At 37.6% G+C, this 14,401-nt stretch overlaps 1 protein-coding gene across 3 annotated transcripts in view; it reads right to left on the bottom strand.

Annotated features, from left to right (window-relative positions):
* Positions 1-14,401, bottom strand: part of SCNN1G (sodium channel epithelial 1 subunit gamma) — a 49,295-nt gene that overhangs the window by 26,767 nt on the left and 8,127 nt on the right. For all 3 annotated transcript variants that reach the window (XM_082261381.1, XM_082261382.1, XM_082261383.1), the window contains exon 2: positions 13,561-13,890. In XM_082261381.1, the coding sequence (XP_082117507.1) occupies positions 13,561-13,883 (323 nt within the window). In that variant the 5' untranslated portion in view covers positions 13,884-13,890. The remainder of the gene's footprint in view (positions 1-13,560; positions 13,891-14,401) is intronic.

Raw genomic sequence — 14,401 nt, 5'->3', positions numbered from 1 at the left:
TTATTAATATTTTGGAATAAATAACATTTTTGTACATGTTTCATAGATATCTTTTTCTTTTCTTCTCTGCTTTCTTTATTTGGGCTTTTCATTAATGCCTATTTGGTTAATTATCCTTGTGCACCTAAAAAGTCCCCAGTCCTCACATTCTATTTTATACCTTTTATTTGGGATGTTGGTGCTTTAAATATGTGTAATTGGATTTTATTTTATTATATATTATTTCATTATTATTATTTTTTTTCTGAAGAGGTAGTTCTCTCGAATATGTGCCATAATCTTAGAGTTAAACCTCTGGCACCTGTTTTTCTGATGTAATCCTGTTATACCCATTATCACTTCAACATCTTAGTGTTGAATAATAAAACACAATGCCTCCACCCTAAGATGCAGTTTGATCCCAGAAGGGGTGTCTGAGGAGGGGAACGACACCCCACCATGTTAAACTATAGTGATGAAAACAATAATAACAATTTCAAGTGTAACAGGGACTATTTTGGACCTAAGGTACTTCTTTATTTTCCTCTGTACTTACTAGAAGACTGATATGTAATGTTATAACAATGTTCTAAACATACCCATGTACTTCTTTTCTACAAAAATTCTAATAAAAACTATTGAAACATAAATATGTGTAATTGGCTTCACCCACAAACAATATTTTTTGACCTCCCATTTGATGGCGCTTGCATTGTTTCAGGGCCAAAGCCACTCGGTATAGCCATCAGCATAGCACTAATTATCTCTTTAAGCTGTCTAAAAGAGTGGCATTCTCCCCACCACTGTAAGGGTGGTCGTCTTCCTACTGACCATCAATCTAATGGGCCTTTTTCCTATTGGCCCACAATGAGACCTGAACATTATTTTAGGGGTTCCTCTGGGGTACAAAAAGGGTTTAGGAATTCTGGTCTAGAACATTTTATTATAAGAAAATAATAGGATAATAATAGAAATAGTAGATAATAATAGGAATGTGTGTGTTTTAAAGACTACGTTCATTTTTTCAGGCATAATTTCACCATTCACAATAAATAGAAGCCATTTCTAATATCTTTTCTGTCCAAGCCATCCCAATGTGCTCATATCTCATTTGTCTAGGTCACTAAAGCTTTGAATCTTCAACCTCTTGGTTAAAATTAAAAAAAAAAAAAATGCTTTCTGAGCATCTGCTTCCTGTGGTATCATATGACCATCTAAGAAATTTCATATCCCATCATATCCCGTCATTTACTGCCTTTTTGCATTACAGAATAGGGCATATTTTACTACACAAATTTCACTTTCAGGCCCATTCACACAGTGTAGAGGGAGTGCAAGTTTTTTGATGCGCTTGTCCCGTGACGCATATAGGGCAGCTCATTAATTTCAATTGGATGCTCTACATGTGACACAGCAAAATAGCCCATGGGGCATATTGGCGCGTTGCAGTTTGCACATTTTTTAATGTGCTTTTGTCACTCGTTTTTGCACTTGACAAAATGCACGCTTGCTTCGGCAATTGGGGTGTTGTTAACAATTAATGACACTGAAAGCGCAAGGAGTTCATCTTAGGTGTATAATGGTGGCCGTACACTATACAATCTGAGTGTATCCAATCAAGCAAGCCCTTGCATTATATAGTTGATGGCAGATCAAAAGGAGACTGTACTGTATATTGTATGGTGAGTATTACAAACTTCCAGGGACACACTTCTCCCATTTTCAGTACTACAGCTCTGCTCCACATAGGCTGTTATATGATTGCTCAGCTTCTGCACACACTGCCAATCTATGCAGAATGAAGGTAACATACAAAATGATCGATGATCAAAGGAAAACACTGGCTGTGTTTTCAGGGATAATGGTGCTCACCGACAATGACTGCATTGGAAAAGCATGAAACTGCAGTGGTGGGTGGAAGAAATTTCCAAGAGGAAAGAAAGTGGGGGAGGTGCAGGTACAGGGTGGATGTAAATAAGGTCAGCTGCTGAACTACTTCCTCAGTTTACTAACAGTTTTCCCAACTCAAATACCAGAGCAAATACCAGGAAGTAATGAAGGAGTTTTCTATAAGAGTTACTGGAGGCCGAAGTATGCCTATCCTAGAGTCAGGGCCGCTGATAGGGCAGTACAACCAGCCCTGTTGTACCGGGCCCGGGCTCCATCAGCTCTACAATGGGCCTGGGCAGCATCACAGTAAATTTCTGCATGTTAAAAAAAAAATTGTTTTTTCTAAACTTTTTCCTAATTTGTACTTTCTTGGGGGTGCAATTACATTTTTCTGGGCCCTATAATGTCAACAGAAGGGCCCAGGAGGTGAGTGCAGTGGCGGGACTTTTTTTTCATTTTTGGGGGCGCATGTATACACGGGATGTAGTTCCATATTGATTTGCTGCCATATAGTCCTGGCTGCTGCTGTCCACTGCCTTGCCTGGCGGAGGGATACAATAATTCTCTGCTCAGCCCCGCTTCCCCTTACTCAGGTGCCGAGTGTGATCATGTAAGGAGGCAGACGAGATGACTCAGCAGCTGACAGGTAGCAGCAGGAGGACAGCGTGGCTGCATTGGACACAGTGAGTGAAGAACAGAGGATAGAGTCCTCACTGTGTCCTATGATCACCAACATGAAAATCACACAGTCAGCAGGTGCCCTGTCACAGTGTCACATGGATGCTGGGGATGCTGACTTTAAGCTATGGCTGTAGTGAGTGATACTGCATAACAAAGTCAGCAGCCCCAGCAGCCATGTGACACTGACAGGGCACCTGCTGACTGTGTGATTTTCATGCTGCTGATCATAGGACATAGTGAGATGCTACTTTAAACTTGTGTTTGGGGGACAGTAAACATGTGCAGTCAAACCACTCCCCTCTAACCGCTTCCCGCCCATCGATGTATCGGTGTTCTGTCAGAATAGGGCTACCTATCAGATTCTGCTAGCAGAAGTGATGTACGGACTAGAACAACTTACTGTACATGCACCATGTGTTCCAACATGGCGGCTATGCGTTCCAATAGGTTTCCAAATGTGTCAGAACACTAAGCAGCAGCGGACATCTTCTTACACCCACGCAAGTCTTGAATTTTACATTTATTTTATCAGTAAACTCACCTTATATACTGAAATAGACTGTTTCAACGCAACCGAGTGGAATAGTCTATTTCACTATATAATCAGTTTCTCGCTGAGCAGTGCGGGGTGTACCAAGATGGCCGTTACCACCTTCTGGCTGCAGGTTTCTCGCTATATTTACTAGAATACAATAATAATACAAATGTAATACTGTGATTTATTCTATAAGGTCAGTTTACGGCTAAAATAAATGTAAAATTGAAGACTTGCGTGGGTGTAAGAAAATGTCTGCAGCTGCTTCGTGTTCTGTCACATTAGGAAAGCTATTGGTACGCATAGCGACCATGTTGGAACGCATGCCTCATGCGCAGTAAGTTGTTATAGTCCGTATGTCACTTCCGGTAGCAGAATCTGATAGGTAGCGCTATTCTGACAGAAGACCGGCACGTCCCTGGATTGGAAGGGTGATATCTTGGTCATCCCTGCAGCATGATAGCCCCAGCAACTTTGCACAAAGTAACATAAATAATAAAATAAAATGTAACACCTTTTTAAAGCCCCCATTCCCCCTTGCTCATGCGTAATTGCAAACATGTACGGTGACAAACCTGCATTTTGTTTTGAGGCGGGGCCAGGGATGGGGGTTGAAGGGGGCCCCATCAGGTAGGCTGTACGGGGCCCCATCATTTCTAACAGCAACCCTGCCTAGAGTATAAAGAAAGTGTTTTCTTTTCAGCAACAGAGGTAGATTAATGGTATATTTGTGCATAGGGAAAATGTAATTTAGAAAAAAAAAGGTGAACTTAGCTTTTCAAGCCATTGCCTCTGTTACAGAAATCAGGTTCTGCCAATGGAAATATCTGTATTCTATTCCTACAGAAAAGGAATACGGAAACTCAGATCTTGTTTAGCTGAGAAACTCGATTCAAAGTTTGGAGCCATACAATATGGCCATAGAATATATATAATATGATACCAAGAAGAACAGAAAGTCAGGATTACCATCACTGGGGTCTGTAAGTACAAAAACTTTAGTGCCCAAAGCAATAGCCCTCTGCTAGGATCCTCTCTTTTGCAGAGAACCTTTTTGTATTTTACTGGTTCTAACGTGACTTAGAATATAACAACAATGTATACATAAAACTACATTGAATACCTAGTGATACATTCATCCTTGCAGATATGATAAAATACCAATTTTGTATAGTATGCCCTGCGGAGAATGACAGGGGAAGAATGCATTCCTTCACCTGTAATGTATCCTTAGGCTATACAGAGCAGTCACACTGTCTTGGTGTTTATTATGTACCTGCAGGGCACACAGGAACAAAGTGCTGTGATTATTTGTTCTTTGTCCGTAAGAGCGAGAAAACAGGTACAACGGATTCTTGTATTAGTGCTTAGTTGTATTCCGGTATGTATTACGTGAATGCGTGTCTATGAGTGTGGGAATGAGCACACTTATCTGAAATAAGGGCTCCATTCACAAAGCTTAAATACAAGATTAACCATTATTTATTTTAGCTTTGTGACTGTCATTTTCAAATCACATTTACCTTAACTGAATATTCCTATCGCTTTTTTCAAAAGAAGTATTCTTATTATGGTGTGTACACTTTGTGGATTGAACTTATTATTTTACTCAATGAAAATGCAACATTGAAAATAATCACGAATTTATGATAAACAGTATAGAAAAATGCAACAAATCAGAAAATGTATATTTCTTTTAAATCTGGATTGCAGAAATGGCAGATAAAGCGAAACTAAAATGTATTTTTTTAAAGTAGTTTTATGGCAGAAAAGTCTGTCTGTATGTCTCGACTGCCATAAAATATCTTCCCCCACGCGCTATAGTGTTTTTTTGAGGGGTTATTTATTTATTTATTTTTTGTATACTGACTGCCACTGCCATGCATATTCATTTTAGTGTAGAATCCTAACAGCTGTAAAAAATGCCAATAGTAAGAACTAGGTGCTGGGGCAAAGTAATACCCATGTATAAGGGATATGTCATTCATGGTCAGCCAATAGTAGTTTTCAGACCCAGAGAAGATGGCAGCAGTGGCAACAGGGTGATGTGAGTAAGTGTGGACCTATCAGCATTAAAGAAGAGCATATTATGCATACTTCCATATAATGGCAAGGACTATGGGTACCCATATTGGTACAGTTCCACTTTAATTGATTGCCAGGGATAACATAGGGACAGCATTTTACAGTAACTGTATTAAAGGCCAAGTTCCTTTTGAAAAGGGGCCTGTCCTTACTTATAAAAAGGGAACCAGTGATTTTGTCCCCTCCATGCAGATTCCAATCAGCTGCTTTGGGATGCAAAATGGACTATTGTTGGCTACACAAAGAGCACTTTGATCACAACTTTAATACTACATAGAGAAATATGCTGTATATAGATAGGAATTTTAAAGTACCATATAAAGAGGTAAATAACATCTACTTAAATATACCACAAAGATGTTTTCATTACTATCAAAATTTTAAAATATATAAAAACAAGAGGAAAAATTCATGCAATTGCATATATTGATATACCAATACATTTGCATTTGCTACTCCAAAGCTCACCACTCAGCTAACTAGGAAATTATTTTGATTATATATAAAGCTACTATTTCCATTCATTTAAAGTTGATTTCTGCAGTTGGATGAGGGTGGTTATCAATGCATTTGTTTCAGCTTTAGATTATAAAACAGTCAAAAAAGGCATCCTACCAACATTCCACAATTGATTTGGTCACAAAACTCTCACACATGCTTTTTGTCACAAGTAAGCACAATGCAACAGCATCTACTTATTAGTGGTAGTTCTTGAAACATTTTTATGGTGAATATATTTAACATTAAGCAAGCATATATTTAACATTTGGAAAATAATTAAATTTTCCATCAGGATTGCTGTTTGTGTCCCTGTTAAACAGGTTTCTACACTTGTCTTGCACATTAATGCTATACAATTAACCGTATAACAATTTAAGAATAGGTTGGATTTTTAGTAGACATTGGTACCCAGAATTTTCTGTTCAATTCTATGTCTTTCTAAACCATTATATTAGGGATGTTGTTATCTATAATATGGTTAATTGAGTGGGTCCAAACTGCCTGTTTTCTGTACAAGTATTGTCATGACCACAAAGGCAGATGAACTCATTGTCCCTTCTCTCTCTATAATCCTTTCAAGAAACCACAATGGATTATGTGACACTAGATACCCACTGGAATCTCCATGAGAACATATGGTAGCAGAAAAAAACAGACATTTTTCAAATGGGAATGACAATAAAAAAGGTCTACATTCCATAAGCAACTATTAACTAACATAGTGACAATCAACAGCCAATGTTTCAAAAATACAAAGTACCCCTTTATCAAAAGCTGACAGAAAATTTAAACCTTTTTCACTCTATCCAAACTGCAAAAACTTGAATTTCAGCACTATTTCTTATACAAATGCAGATCCTACTGCATCACCTAAAATATAGGGTCACTGTAAATCTATGTGAATCCCACTCCAGTGTAACATCTATACCAATAATGAAGGCAAGTCCTGTATGGTCCATCTTTTCAAAATGATATTATCTTGGGTGTCCTAAAATTGTAACTGAGGGTGTGAGGAAAAAGCAATATACAAGCTGTGTAGAATCCAGAAGTGATTTGTGTTAGTGTTAACCAGCAACAAAAAAAAGTTAGTCATAGGGGCCAGTGCATTAAATTGGTAAGAATTCCACTTCAGATGGGATTGGAGTAATATTTGAATGTCTTCAAAAAAGCACCATGGTATGAGCATAGTCTATCTTATTTGCTGTCACCCACAGAGTCCCTACGGGTGTTCTTTAATCATCCTACCATCTATAAAGCTGTTAGAACTGTAAATTGACATACTGTATATCAGAGAACCCTAAGAAAAATAGTCAGCCAAGAAACTTAAAGCTGAGTCCAACTCCATCCAGACAGAGCACAAGACACCCAGGAATTATAATGGAAACAATAATTCTTCTGGGACTAATTTTCAGTAGCAGCTCACAGCCGTTATGTTGAAGGGATCAATACATCTTAAGGTATGCTTCATTTTATCATACAGCTATCATTGCCGATTCCACAGACTGTGGTAATCAATTGACAGATTAGGCTTTTGGTTTGCCAAATGGCTTTCCACTAAAACTTACATTATAGTTTAGTTGTCCCAAAACTACGCCTTTGTTTGCCTTAAACCGACTTTTAGAGCAACCTCTGACACAAACAATGGGGCACGATTCTGCCCACTGACACCAACAATTGGGCAGTATTCATTCTTCTACCACTCACAGGTGCTTGGTAATTTTGTTTTGCCCATGAGAATTTTTTGCTCCAATTGGCCACAGTTTGGTCACTTTAAATTCTGAAGGACAGTGGCATAGCTCATTGTTTAGAAAGTTTGAGGACCACTTTACTAAATAAAAACTGTTATGACACTTTGCATTTACAAGGTCATTTTATGTCTGTGTAGCATACTCACCAAACCGGTGTCCTTGTTTCACGTGAGACCATAATATGATTCATCTAAATGTTTTAAATCATTCATTGTATGCAATTTAAATCGCCAGTATTCATTTGGTATGAGGCATTACCTAAGTTATATAAGCCTCCACTTTCACATCCTCCGTGATTCCTTTATTTAAGATTCAGTTTTCAAAAACAATGATAGATCATATCTATTGCTATTCTTGGTCCAAGTATGGCCTGAGAAACTCTGAACTGCATAAAACTCATCCTCCATCTGGAAAATGGCAGAAATCAGTAAAGCTAGCATTTGTGAGGTACAGTATAGCACTGGATAGCTTCCCCATTTGTCAGTAAACATTGATGTCACCGTTTAGAACTTATTGAACCTAGGGTGTGCATATCTCTTGAGTTCAGAGTAGAGCTGTCACTCCTATGTAGGCTGTGCCTGTTTAAACTATAAAAAAATGTTACAAGTGGTGTGTTTTTTGTAATTTTCACTGCGTGTTCACAAGCCTGTAGCTTGTCAGTCAGCACTTGGCCACACCTAGTCCCACACTTTACTTTCTGGAGCACTTCCTCTGTTGCTGAAGCCTTCCCACTCTGAGCTGCAGTGTCTGGTTGGGGAGCATATGGGACACAAATGAAGGAGAATTAGGCTCAGTCGGGAAACCTCAAGAAAGCTATTTTTCACTTTACAATGCTTGTGCGTCACATAGTAGTTGAATTTGAAATATGTCTTACAGGAGAATTTAGTTGTTCTTTAAGCAAAGTGCTGCCTGTTGTTTGGAATTTTCTTCTATTTTAGGATAAAGGAGGTTTTACGAAGCCTGTCTAGTTTCACTCAGAGGTATTACCAAATGAGAAGCAAGTTGTATAAGATTAGAACTCTATACACAATTACAATTTTCTATTCATTATTTTCAATTTCCATTTAAAAAAAAAAAAAATCTTGAAACACAAATGTTATTAGTTGTTCCTTCAGAAGAACTAGTTTGTATTTGAGGTTTATTAGCCTTTTATTGTTGTCTTTGCAGGAAACTTGCAATCCTGTCTGATTGTATAAGATCACATTTGTATAGCCTCTCAAAGGCAATTAAGTCATTTCTGAGCACTCTACATTTAGCACTTCAACATATTTTGTAATATACCTCTTGGTACTAAGCTGTATATAAATAATAAAAAAAAGTAAACTATGAGAAGACGTCTGTTCAACATATCCTGCATTAGTCTACAGAAAAAGTCAGAAATGGCCTGAATCAACAGAGTTGTTATTCCTAAGTGGTAATTCTTAAGTGCAGTAATCCACAGTGCTCAATCAGAATCCACTTTGCACTGGTCAGACTATAACGGAGTGGATGTTGATTGGTTAATTTGGGATACTGCACTTAAAAATAAGCACTTCAAACTCTTTCGAGTTAGGTCAAAAGTCAGTTTACCATTACCATAATACCTTGTTCACAACTGTATATTAAATTGCAATACTATCCACATAAACATCAAGTACTGTTGAAGTGGCATTTTTTATATAGTAATTGCAGAACAATGAATTAACTAATGGTGTGAGTTGTAATTCCCAGTCATCTTGTTCCTTTAGGACTGATTCTCAAGGACAACATTGCAGTGACATTTGCTGCTCTTCTGTGCTGCAGCAAAATACAGGAGCAGTGTTAGGGAAACAGTTTTCAGTGGTGTGTGTTTCTACTACAGTGCTGCTTACTGAAAGAATATAGCTGCCAACATTTTTCTGCATCACAGCGCATGGCAAACCCCCCTAATGTTTTGAAATGCATTTTGAAAGCATTTTATAGAAATGGGGTCCGTTTGTGAGTAAGTGGGGAGTAAGCCATGGCATAGGCAAGTCTGATTCTATAAGCATGATTACTATGTTTTAGGGCCATATCATACAAGCAAACAACAGTACTGCTCCTCTGCTGCTACGTGGTATTCCCTCTGCTTGCAGAAATGCTGCAGAATTTCACCTGCCCTCAAAGAGCAGGGATGTAGCAACACCTTACTGGTTAATTGATTTAAAGACACCATAGGAGCATGAGAATGCCCTTAACTGCTTTCGGACCGCCCGCAGCAGAAATACTACAGCAGGCTGGCCCTCCTGTGCGAACCGCCATAGGTATACGTCGGTTGCAAGCCTGCAGCTAGGGGGTGAGCGCACGCCACCGGCGGCGCACTCCCGCCCCCACTCGGCAGCGGGGACTCCGATGCATGGGGCAGGCGGCTCCAATTGCTGCCTGACACCCACAATCGTTCCCCGCTGAGAGAGAAGAACGGTCAGCTGTTCTAAACACATCTGACCATTCTTCTCTCTGGAATGATCACAGAGTGCCTGTGATCCTTCTATATAGGATCACAGGTCTCTATGGTCATTCCATAAGCCCCACCCCATACCGTTAGAAACACACCCCTAGGTACACATTTAACCCTTTGATAGCCCCTGGGTTAACCCCTTCCCTTCCAATGGCATTATTACAGTAACAGTGCATATTTTTAGCACTGATTACTGTAGTAATGTCACTGGTACCTCCAAAAGTGTCAAAAATGTTAGTTAGGGGTCCGATCTGTCCGCCGCAATGTCGCAGTCCTGCTAAAAAAGGCAGATCGCCGTCATTACTAGTAAAAAAAAAATAAATAAATAAAAATGACATAAATCTTTCCCATAGTTAGTAGAGGCTAAAACTTTTGTGCAAACCAATCAAAATACGCTTATTGCGATTTTTTTTTACCAAAAATATGCAGCAGACAACAAATTGGCTTAGTATGTTAAAAAATTTGGATTTTTAAATTTTTTGGGGAAAGTTATATAGCAGAATGTGAAAAATATTGTTTTTTTTTTAGAATTGTCGCTTTATTTTGTTTATAGCGCAAAAAATTTAAATCGTAGAGGTGATCAAATACCACCAAGAGAAAGCTCTATTTGTGGGGGGAAAAAATCACATCAATTTTATTTAGATATTGTCGGAATTGTCCGTTAAAGTAGCGCAGTGCCGAATCGCACAAAATGGCCTGGTCATTAAGGGGGCAAATCCTTCCGTTCCAGAAGTGAGCTCACCAACATCCCCATCTATCACTTCACAACACCCATGAAACCACAACTGTGGTGCCCATTCCCTTCACTTGTACCCCCAGGTTCTTCCTCTCCTGCCATAGTTATACTACCCTGATGCCTATTTCCCTCACCTGTACTCCAAAAAATCTTCCCCTCCTGTCAAAGTGGTACAACCCTGGAGCTCCACCAATTTTCTGCGCTCAGGCTATTTCAACACAATTATTACCCTTACCTGTTTACTATGCTGGCAGACCACAATTCTTTTTAGAGGCCCACTGGTGAGAGATAAATTACACTTTTAGGTAAAATCTAACTTCCTTAAATAATAGCATTCAAGTCTTAGTCTTCAACTTGAAAATGGTTTAGAATTGTTTCTTTACTGCAAACAACTATTTAAATACATTCACTGAGCCTAATACGTCTACATAACTTTAGCTAAAATTAAGTCTTATCTGCGCATCAAATATCAAAATTTTAATTTGTAACTTTCATCACTACTGCCACACTAGTTCCAGTCACTAATCGAAATACTGAAGAGAAGTTCCAAAGAAGTTTACTACTGGACACACGCAGTAGCAATGACACAACTATAGCCATAGCAATTGACACACCTGCTATTGGTCTGAGGGTAAGTGGGGGTAAGGCAATTAGGGAAGCTGTTGAGACAAAATAACAGAAAATCTGAGAATAATGTGGATCCAACACTATCATTGAGGGTTGGAAATACTGTAGTTGATGCTGATACTGACCCTCTGTGAAGCCTTCAGTCTAAAAAAGCTATGGTCTATAGTCTCTCCTTCACTATCCATATGTGGCAAGCTGCATATGGAAGTAGATTTATTGCCCTCAGAAATTATGCTATATCCTTATATTAACTAGTAAGACCTAACATAGTTTTTCTAAAGCTGTAAAAAAAATCCTGGAATGTCCCCTCAGCTACAAACTAACAAGACAACTGAGGTTTGTAATTCTACAATAAAAACACAATTTAATGAAGCTTGTTTTAAAGTTAGAGAGTAATTGTGTCTAGGAGCACTAAAAACCTGGGCACAATATAAAACATTATTATGGTTATTGTTATTGCTACTACAACTCGATTACTACAGTGACTGTATTCTTCAAGTAATACTGATGTGTGCCACTAAGAAAGGTTGCCAAGAGGTTCTGTTAAAATTTTGTTATAGGGCCCCATGATCTGTAGCTATGTCTGTGCACAGTAGCTTAAATAATCTAGAAAAAAAAAATCCCAGCAGTCTTTGGGGATTTCATGGACACCAGAGGTAAGTTTTAGTGTAATTTACCATTTTCACAGGGTTCATTCAAATTTGAGAATTTCTTAGAGCTTAGATCATTTCTGTATATGTTACTTTACTGAATTTTGAGTGATTATTTAAAATATATTTTCTGTTTGTAATAGAAGAAGCGAGTCTCAGTCTGATTGTTGGCTGTATAAAGTTGACATTACTTGGTTTTAATGCTTTGATGTCTGAAGTTTATAGAGTTTTTGTCACATTGCTATTCCCCAATCATGGCTAGGAAGCTCATGTTTTGTGTTGGTACCTTATAAAGATATATTATGAATAGTGTGTGTTTATACATTATGTGATAATGACGGGTGTAACTAGATCCCGACACTTTTTTTTTTTTTTTACTAGATGCCTTTGTTTCTCGTTTGCAGTAATTGCTGTAGTATAAGTACTGAAATCATACAATTATGGTTGTGAAATATTATTTGTATCTTATTCATCCATCCTCCTAACCCATTTTTAGTCTTTGTATATGCCCCTCACAGCCTAATGTTGGTAAGTTGGTTAAAAACATTTTTTTTTTTTTAAACTAACTACTGATTCTGAATGTATACCATTATTTGGTAATTCATATTTCTTTTCAGTTTACAAGAACACTGCCATATAAACGTTTAAATTATATACTCTATGCACAATGTGCTTTGGAACATTGTGTATCTAATTTAGAATTAACTTTTTTTTAAATTAAATTATATATATATACATACATATATATATATATATATATATATATATATATATATATACATACATATATATATATATATATATATATATATATATATATATATATATATATATATATTTTTTTTTTTTTTTTTTGGTTTTTTTTTTTTGTTTTTTATAGTTTTTAGCCATGTCATCATGTTTACAAAACTACAGATATGCCTGTTAAAATAAAAAGTTAATTCCTTTCAGAAAAAAAAAAAAAGTCTTAGGCCTGGATGTAAAGGTAGTGGGAAGCAGCGTAGTTGCAAAATACTTTTTGGGAGGCCCTTCTGAGTGCCATGCTTCCAAGATCACTGTCAACATAAATGCAAAGCACGAAAGACTACAATTTAACAAAAATCAGTCCTTATCCACGACCCTAGCTTACACCCTAGTACACCCCTGGTTAAAATGTGTATGTCCAGATCATTTTGCTAGGTAGGTATATTATTGGATGGACTGTTTAATACAATTTTAATGGATGTTGATGCATAAACACATATAAAGTGATATTGACATGGTAAATGACATAAAAATAACAGATGAATGGGAATACAAAAACACAAAAAAATTGGCATCAAAAAACATTTTTGCTGCTTCCTTCAAACAGGCTTCTACATGCTTTGTGAATGAAGTCTATAAATTAGATTTTTAATTCCATAAAAGCTTGTGATTAACACCTTATTAACTAATCCCTTTTCTGAAGCACATTCAAATCAACATGTTTAGATAAGGTACCTTTCAACTAGCATTCAATCTCTTGGTACTAAGTGATTCAACATCCTTTAAGCTATTTAGTCTCCATAAACTAGAAATACAATAGACTTAAGCAGATCATTTGTTACCAGTTTGGCACTCTTAATGCCCTGTTCTATATAAATGCAATTTATACAATTGCAATAACCCCCTACAATAACCCCCAATTTTCTTACTTGTATGGGTTCATGTTGCAGATGGTGATGGCCGGGAACGTCAGTTTTTGGAAGTTGACGGTAATGGAGACACTCACACTATAATAGGACATAAGCAGCAGAGCACATTGCCAGAATATAAGGGCCACTGCTATTAAAGTCAGGACAATCCATATCCATTTTCTTAAGCGACCCTTAGATACCACTATCCTCCTGCAGCCGTGGGTGTTGGTGGTCAAGCAGTACCATTGCATCAACTCATACAAGGTAGGAGCTTGTGGCCCTGTGACTGGAAGGGTCTTTTTGAGCTTCTGGGTAAGTTTCTTCTTCGGCCCATTAGACATGATGAATCTAGTAGGCATAGAATACATGTAATTAGAATTGTGATTTATCTTTGCCACCAAGAACATGCTATCCATTGTCACTGTAATTATTGCACATACCAGATCTTTACCCCTGACATCTGACTAGTCAGCGATCATTTGTTGTATAACCTCTTTCTGGACCTTAACTGTGGTACCTGTCGGCTGGAACTCCAAATAGTGTCCTACATATTAATCCCCAGTATTTTTTTGGAGTTCCCAGAAAAATTCCAAACTGACATATTTAAAAAGCAATTAATCTGATGTCCACTCAACATTCACTGCAGGTGAATGTTTTGTTGCATGTGCTTTAATTTACACCCTTTGTAATAACACCCTTTGTAATAACATTAAGAGGGTCCCATCAGACCACTGGACATGGTTCCAGTAATCCATGTCCTTAGTCTGCTTGTCTTCACCAAACTGTTTGCAGGCTTTCTTGTGTATCATCTTTAGAAGATGCTTCCTTCTGGGATGAAAGCCATGCAGACCAATTTGAT

The sequence above is a fragment of the Pelophylax lessonae genome (genome assembly GCF_965119305.1).
Source record: "Pelophylax lessonae genome assembly, chromosome: 6".
Taxonomy (NCBI): domain Eukaryota; kingdom Metazoa; phylum Chordata; class Amphibia; order Anura; family Ranidae; genus Pelophylax; species Pelophylax lessonae.
Note: the sequence above shows the minus strand (reverse complement) of the source record. Positions and strands in the feature narration are given on the sequence as shown.